Here is an 8197-nt window from a genome sequence, read left to right on the forward strand (position 1 = left end):
TTCAGAGGCCCTGTCAGGTTGCAAAGGTCATATACACACTCAGGTTGGCTAAGGGTCAGGGGTTTAATGTAAAAAGTCCAGGAAACCTCATGGAAAGCAGGGATGTTGGTCAGGATGTGGTAGCAGCTCCAGTGAGGTGGGTATTGTGCTTTTGGCCCTTGTCCTCTGTCATTTCTCTCTATCTTTACCTCTTGTTGCATCCTGCATCCAGAGCTCTCCACAGGAGAGGCTTTGGTTTACAGAGTCCCTTTAGGCTGGAGCCCCTAAAGAATTGCATGTATTAGATAGTTCCTTATACAGAGGGACCCCCCCCCCCGCCCCCAGGGCTGCTGCCTTAAGGAGGAACTGCATTGCGTAGGAGATCAGGTTCTTTCTTCTAGCATGCAAAGTGCTTCTCATAGGTAAGGAATGCATTTATCAAAAAAGCTAAGGCTGGAGCATCTGCCACGCTTGGAGGAGATATCATCTAGCAAGTCTGCCTCCCTAAGAACTAGACAATCCCAGGTACATAAAAAGCCATACCTAAAATCCACATCCATTCCCCGAATGTGCTTTATATACAGGCATAGGGATATAGTAACAAATCTGACAGAACATGAATGTGGGGCAGCCCTGGTGGCTCAGTGGTTTAGTGCCGCCTTTAGCCCAGGGCCTGATCCTGAAGACCCGGGATCGAGTCCCACATCGGGCTCCCTGCATGGAGCCTGCTTCTCCCTCTGCCTGTGTCTCTGCCTCTTCCTCTCTCTCCTTCTGTGTCTCTCATGAATAAATAAAATCTTAAAAAAAAAAAAAAGAACATGAATGTGAATGGTCCCTGCCTTCTTGGATCTTATAGTTTAGGGAATTTACCAACAATTTGTTAGAAACTCAGTAATGGAGTCGCCTGGGTGGCTCAGTTGGTTAGGTGACCGACTTGATTTGGCTCAGGCTATGATCTCAGCGTTGTGGGATTGAGCCCCTTGTGGGGCCCTTGCTCAGCACAGAGTCATCTTGAGATTCTCCCTCTCCCTCTGCCCCTCTCCCCCTTTAACAAACAAATAAAATCTTTTTAAAAATTTCAAGAAAAGGAGCATAGGTGAAAATATACAGCTGGGGGCCTAACCTGGCCCAGAGCGTCAGTGAAGACTTCTTCAGAGGCATTAGTATGGGGGGGGGGGGCACATTTCCCATATGTCCAATGGCCTTGGGGTGGAAGCACCTTGGTGAGGTTGAGGCTGTGGCAGAGAGAGCAGGGGCGAGAGCGTTTGCTGTGTCTGCTTGTGATTTTAGGTTCACAGATCCAACCGTCCAATCATCTGCAAGGGCTGCAGAAGAACTTTTACAAGTCACCTGTCCCAGGGACTACGGCGCTTTGGGTTGTGTGACAGCTGCACCTGTGTTACAGACACGCACGACGAGGAAGACGATTTGATGCCCATCAACCTTAGCCTGGTGGAGGCTTCTTCTGAAAGCCAAGAAAAGAGTGACACAGACAATGACTGGCCAATCTACGTGGAGTCTGGTGAGGAAAACGATCCCACTGGAGAGGATTCTGACGAAAGACGGCAAATCCGGCCCTACTTGTCAGATCGGGAGACACTTACATAGCAGTAAATTTTGATGGGGGGAGAGGTTTTAGAATTTGCCCATTCTACGTTCAAAAGCCACCATTTGTCCAAGTTTTGGGGACCCTGAGAGGAACATTTTTCACCATTACTATACTTGCATTTTTTTTATACTTGCATTTTTGTTAGATTACATAGCAAAGTTTGGATCTTATGAGTCAAAGGACTAATAATTTCTTAGTGGAATGGCCTTGGTTTCAGAGGACTTTGCTGAGTCCATTCTGAGTGAATCAAAGCTGGCCCCAAGGCTCCCCATTCTTCCTGTTGTGTACTCAAACTCTGGTTAGGAGAAAGATGAGAATATCTCCATGCTTGTTTTCATATTGTCTCACTCATCTACATTTTTTTTTTTTTTGGTTAGCCCTTTTCTCTGTAAAAGATAAGAATATCTTGAGATCAATCTCTCTTTTCCCAAGCCTCTCCTAATAGATTCCATATTTTAATTTTCTGGTGAAGTCTTAAAGAGAAAGCTTCACAATAAAAGGCAGTCAGGGCTGTTTGGCTACATGAGTGGAAAGGTATTTTCTAACTCTAAGACTGCAGTTTTAAGGGCTGGGCATATTTATGTGCACACAAACATGGAAATGAGCTAAGAGGCTCCTGGGGTACTCTGACTTGCCCAGCTAAATGAAACTTTAAGTTAACCCTGGGAAGGGTGCCTGTGGCCCAAGTCTGGTCAGTTTCCCTTCTAGTTTGATATTTGACAATTCTACACACACACAGATCACCAGTTTCGTGAACATAAAACAAGTCATTTGGGCAAAACTCAAAATACTCCTGCTTTTTCCAGCCATTTTCAAGAGATGCTATTGTGTAATGTGGAAATGTAGCCACTGTTGACAGTTTTCTACTTTGATTATGAATAGAACTTTAATTGGAAGGCAAGTGCAAGCCAATAGAAACAAGTTGTATTTCTAAATTGTTTACCTTCTAAGAGATCCTCTGGAGGGAAAGAAGGTTTGTAGAACAGGTTTTTAAAACCATTCTGCTTTTCACCCACTTTGCAGCCATACGGTTTTTCTAACAGAAGAGGCTGTATTTCTTTAAAAGCTGAAGAGCAGGAAATACTAGGGATTAAAGATATTTAAGGCACTTTCATAATTTTGTCTTATGTTAAAGTATCCAAAAAAGAATTTTAAAAGAAATCTTTTTCTCCCTTTAATTTTAGTATAGTTGTGTTTCAAAAGGTGGCAAAACCACCTTTCTTTCTGTCTCTTGAACAAAAAAGCCAATAAAAAAATTATAGATTGGCTTGTGAACGTTATCACTGAAGAGTTCAAAAGGTATTTAAACCATACTTCTCAATAGAAGTTAGAACTCCAGAATAGTGTTACTCAGACTGTGGCTCCCAGGCAGCTGGCCTATGAATTCTTTGATACCAATGCACAGAGTAGGACCACATGTTGGTCTATAGTAGATTAGAAATTTCAGAACTGGTCTTTTACCATAGATTGTTGGAAAATTATTGTTCTAGATCAAGAGTAACAAACTAAAAATTATCAAGGACCAGAAATACTTTTTCATACCTGAAATGGAAATATTAGCTATTCTTTTTAAGGAGTGATCTTAGCAAAAGGGAAATCTAACTGATTGTGTAGAAGGTATGCTTTGCAAGGAGTTATATTTGGTATCTTCACTGTTTAAATTATTTCTAGTTTTTTTTTTTTTAAGATTTTATTTTTAAGTAGTCTTTACATCCAACATGGCTTGAACCCACAACTCCGAGATCAAGAGTCACCACGCTCCACTGACTGAGCCAGCCAGGTGCCCCATTTCTGGTATTTTAATGTGACTTTTCTACTTCACAGTTCAATTTCTCTGCCTGCTTTCTCTGGTAGACCATGATCCTCTTCAGTGATTCCATGACCTGATCATATCGCTGGGTGCAAAGTAAATTTACATTAGCAATTTCACTGTAAGATGATGACTTTCAACTGGGGGTGATTTTGTCCCCCCAGCGGACATTTGACAATGTCTGGAGATGTTCTCAATTGTTACAACTCAGGGCAGGGTGTTGCTGGCATCTGAATACAGTTGCTGCTAAACATTCTACAGTGTGTAGGAGGCCCTTTAGAACAAAGAATTATCTAGTCCAAAATGTGAAGAGTACCAAGGTTGAGAAACCTGACCATAAGATACAGTAAGATTTTTTAAAATGAACTTTAATGAGTGAATCTAATTTCGTGTTATATTTAGGTTACCTATTACCTTCAAAATATTTAGTAGGCCCATATGCTCTCACAAGTTTTGGGAAATAGTGAAATTATTAAATGGAGAACTGAGGCCAAATTCTTCATAACTTGCCCAAGCTCTGATTTGGTTTGTGATGTGGAAACTTAGAAATTTTGCTCTGACTCATGCTCCCAGAACCATTACTAGGCTCTGGTCATTTTATTACGTTTTCAAGTAGTAAAATCAATGGAACGAAAGCGGAACATGAAACTTAATATTTAAATAATTCTTTTTTCCATAATGTCTCAAATTATTGCATTCATGGTTGGTTGTTTTGAACTAGCATGTTGATATTAGTACTAACTGGATCAATGAGTTCTATCACTTTTAATGGAAATAATTGCTCTATTTGGACTATCAGATCATAAACAGTCCTCTTCTAAATTTATGTTCACAAATGGTGGTATTTATAATTGCACAGTGTCTGAGATTTAATTAATGGAGTTGGTGATACTTTTATAAGTAAATTCATGGTTGGGCCCAAGATAGACCATTAATGATTTATTTTATATCTGGCATCTTTCTGGCACATTCAATGCAAGTTCACAAAGGGATTCTTGATCTTATACTTGATACATTGTATGGACAGGAACAAAATTCCTACTTGAATAGGATTTAATAATGGCATCCCTGGGAAGTTGTTTTTCTTGGGGGAAGGGAACAAGCTTTCATAGCAAGGGTTGGAAAGGAATGTAAATAAAGTCTGTATCTGTAATAGGCTAAGAAATGACATAGAGCAATGTGACTTCCGGTCATTTGGCAGATAGATGTTATTTTGATGTAAATATTTCGAATATTCCTTGAGAAAGTTACTGGCCTAGTGGTCTGCAAAATGTGAAATTGAGTATTCTGGAGGTTCAGAATACGTGATGGTATTGTTGTTAATTGATGTGAAAAAGCCACATGTATGGCTGCATGTGCTGATTCTGAGGGCAGTGGGAAGACTTGAGTGGCCTTTGGTCAACTGAATTCAGACTGCTTCATTGGACTTGTAAGTTTTTCTTGTGTGTCTCTTGTGCATTAACAATAGGATTATCTCTGTGAAGTCTAGTGTAACGGGGTGGGGAGGGGCCTAGGGTTGGGTGTATGAGAAGTTCTGTACTTCCTGTTGATCTCTTGTAGGTTGCCTTGTGCTTTCATGTGGTTGTGCTATCTTCCAGCTCCAAAAAGGGGCACTTTATTCAGTTGCTTATCATGGGCAATTTTTCATGGATTTTTGTTCAGTGTTTCTGCTACGTATCACTATGCTCCTCAAACCTTTCATTATAGTGTGGAAAATTGAATTCTTTTCTTCAGATAATGCTCCTGTAGAGAGAAATGAAAAGTTAATTGTCTGGCAGGAGCAGTTTGGTTGTTTTCTCACATGCTCCTAGTTTTAAAAGGTGACACTAACTTACACCATTGTGATCAGATGATATGGAATCTTCATAACTGGAGAACTTCTAGCATCTGTTCTGACCTCCAGGTAGATTATTTTTTTCTATCCCCAATTATTCATCAGAACTGTGGTTTGGGGGAGCAATTTTTATATCTAATTTGATTTTTGGATATTTGTCATATCATATTAAAAACCAGGGGGTTAAGGTGGGGTTATGTGCTTGGAGGGAGAAGGTTTAGTAGGAACAAGCTTGGGGATTTTAAGAGAAGGCATCAATTGGAGATTTATGTCTTGGTGACATGTAATGGAGATGGATTATCTGTCATGCAGACAGTGATGGGTGTGATTATGAATTTTTTGGAAGCAGAAAACTATGCCAGACAGTTTCACATCTCTCATAGTCCCTGTGGAGCATCTGCAACAAAACAAAACACGAAGCAAGTAGTATCACAGTGGTCTACTTAGGCTCAACTGAGCATTTAGAAACATTCACACTCATAAACTGCTACTCTTGGGATCAGAGTCACTTAGAAGGATGTAGATGGGAAGCACACCTCACCAGGAGGACAGAGCCAGATGTTGCTCTTCTGTTGGAGTCCCTGCAACAGTTCACGTGTCATAACTTAGATGCAAGGAGACAGACCCACATTAGGCAAGTATGGAAACTATCCTGGCTTAAAAGCCTCTTGTCCTATGGGAGCAAATGTCCATTATAACAACTCCATAGATAAAGTTTCCAGGGTTCCTGCAAGAGATATGTCCATTCCAAGTGTCATTGTGCTTAGGGAAGTCCAGAGTTGTGGCTTCCTTTCAGATGCTTATAGTTCTCCCATTCTGGATGCAGTTTACCAATTAGGGGTCATATTTACCATGCGTAATGATGCCAGCAGCATAGTTGACATGCTATTCTTTATTAGGTTGCTGGGAGAACAGAGCTAGAAAATTAACCAAAGGTCAAATTCTCATATGGAAGGGGGAAAAGCTTCTCTTAATTCATTACCAGACAGTATGCTGAGTATTGCACAATAGATACCCCATCTACTTCCTATAAAATGTAGCCAGAGGAATTTCCTACTAAAATATAGCCAACATCGATTCATCTTCCTCTCTTGAAGAGTATTCATTCTTTGTGTTTAGCTGCTTGTGGTTAATACACTGTTGGCAAATTCTGCCAAGGTGTGTCTAAGCGTTGGATAAATAGTCAAAACAGTCCCACCAAAGTATCATATGTCCTTTGGTGCTACTTATAGGTAGGTATGGTATGACATACTACAAGGACATCATTGAATGGAAATTTGTGGGGATCCCATCCATCACACATTGATGGGAACCTATGTCCTCCTGACAACTACCAAACACAGGCTCTTGGTAGAGATGCCTCTTATTGCTGTCATGTGGCGATACTCCTGCTTGTTACTGTTGCCCTTGGAAGATCAATAAGTGGAGATAGCTATCCAACAATTATTTATGGAGTCCTTACTATGTGTCGGGTACTAGGGGTACATCAATGAACAAGCAAAATTTCTGTCCTCGAGGAATTTGCGTGAGTGACCAGGGGGACTAGCAATTAGGCAGTTACAACGCTGGTTTGGGTGTGACACCGGGGCAAGGATGGGAAGGGTGCTCTGAGAGTGATGGGTAGAGCCGCTAGCCCAGTCTCAGAGCCTCCAAGAAGGCTTTCTTGTCTAAGCTATGGTTAATTGTGGTCCTTCCCATCTAGTAAACTATCTTTGGGATATAATTTACAAGCAGTTTAAACAGTTTCTGACATTTCCTGCCTTTTCCAAACATGGTGGCTTTAGACATTAACAATGTTTAAATTACCTGTTTTATTCAGGGATGTAAAAATATGATAAGCATTTCAGAATATCCTAGTCTTCAGAAAATATGCATTAGATGCTATGGTTTTCTTTTCTCTTTTCTTTTCTCTTCTTTTCTCTTCTCTTCTTCTCTTCTTCTCTTCTCTTCTCTTCTCTTCTCTTCTCTTCTCTTCTCTTCTCTTCTCTTCTCTTCTCTTCTCTTCTTTCTTTTCATGAGAGACACAGAATGAGAGGGAGGCAGAGACATAGGCAGAGAGAGAAGCAGGCTCCATGCAGGCAGCCCAATGTGGGGCTTGATCCAGGGACTCCGGGATCACGCTTCAAGCCAAAGGCAGGTGCTCAACCGCTGAGCCACCCAGGCGTCCCAGATGCTATGGTTTTCTTATTAAAATACCACCACTAGGGGAACCCTGGGTGGCTCAGGAGTTTAGCACCTGCCTTTGGCCTGGGGCGTGATCCTGGAGTCCTGGGATCGAGTCCCACATCGGGCTCCTGGCATGGAGCCTGCTTCTCCCTCCTCCTGTGTCTCTGCCCCTCTCTCTCTCTCTCTCTCTCTCTCTCTCTCAAATCAATCAATCAATCAATCTTAAAAAAATTTAAAAGATAAAACACCACCACCACCACCACCATCAAATAACTTCCCATTATCTCAATCCAGTGTGATGCGATAGAGCAAGGTATTGTCACTGTGACAAATATGGAGGAGCCCCATTGCATCCGAATTGGGTCTTGGGTGGCCATATAAACTAGTTAATACCCCACAACCAGACAGATATGGAACAGAACAATTCAGTCAAAGAATTTGAGAAATAGAAGGGACTTTTTAGAGATAGTCGAATCCAACTTTGTTTTACAGAGAGATGAAATGAATAGTCCCTAGTTCCCACACAGCTAGTTAGGGTCAGAAACCGGTTCCTGCCAGGCCAATGCTAATAATAAACATGTTGGGACAGGCAGCAAAGTCCAACGATAGATAGCATTAGTTTCCTTGGGTACCCATCAGACTAAAATCACAGAAGAGGAAAATGCTGTTTTAGCTTCATGTGGCTTTGTGTGATCATGGCCTGCATTCTTGTAATACTTAGACAGGGAGGAGGAAATCACATGTTGAGAATGGAGGAGTTAATTTAATTTCTTTGCCTATAATACCCACATATGTCTGA

The 8197-nt window shown here is 41.2% G+C and overlaps 1 protein-coding gene across 2 annotated transcripts in view; it reads left to right on the forward strand.

Annotated features, from left to right (window-relative positions):
* The window catches only part of ZBTB8B (zinc finger and BTB domain containing 8B), a 29443-nt gene extending 22303 nt beyond the window's left edge, over positions 1-7140 (forward strand). For both annotated transcript variants that reach the window (XM_055332631.1, XM_055332632.1), the window contains exon 4: positions 1270-7140. In XM_055332631.1, coding sequence (XP_055188606.1) covers positions 1270-1587 — 318 coding nt within the window. In that variant the 3' untranslated portion in view covers positions 1588-7140. The remainder of the gene's footprint in view (positions 1-1269) is intronic.
* Positions 7141-8197: the final 1057 nt, after the last annotated feature.

Source organism: Nyctereutes procyonoides, unplaced genomic scaffold, assembly GCF_905146905.1.
Source record: "Nyctereutes procyonoides isolate TBG_1078 unplaced genomic scaffold, NYPRO_anot_genome, whole genome shotgun sequence".
Taxonomy (NCBI): domain Eukaryota; kingdom Metazoa; phylum Chordata; class Mammalia; order Carnivora; family Canidae; genus Nyctereutes; species Nyctereutes procyonoides.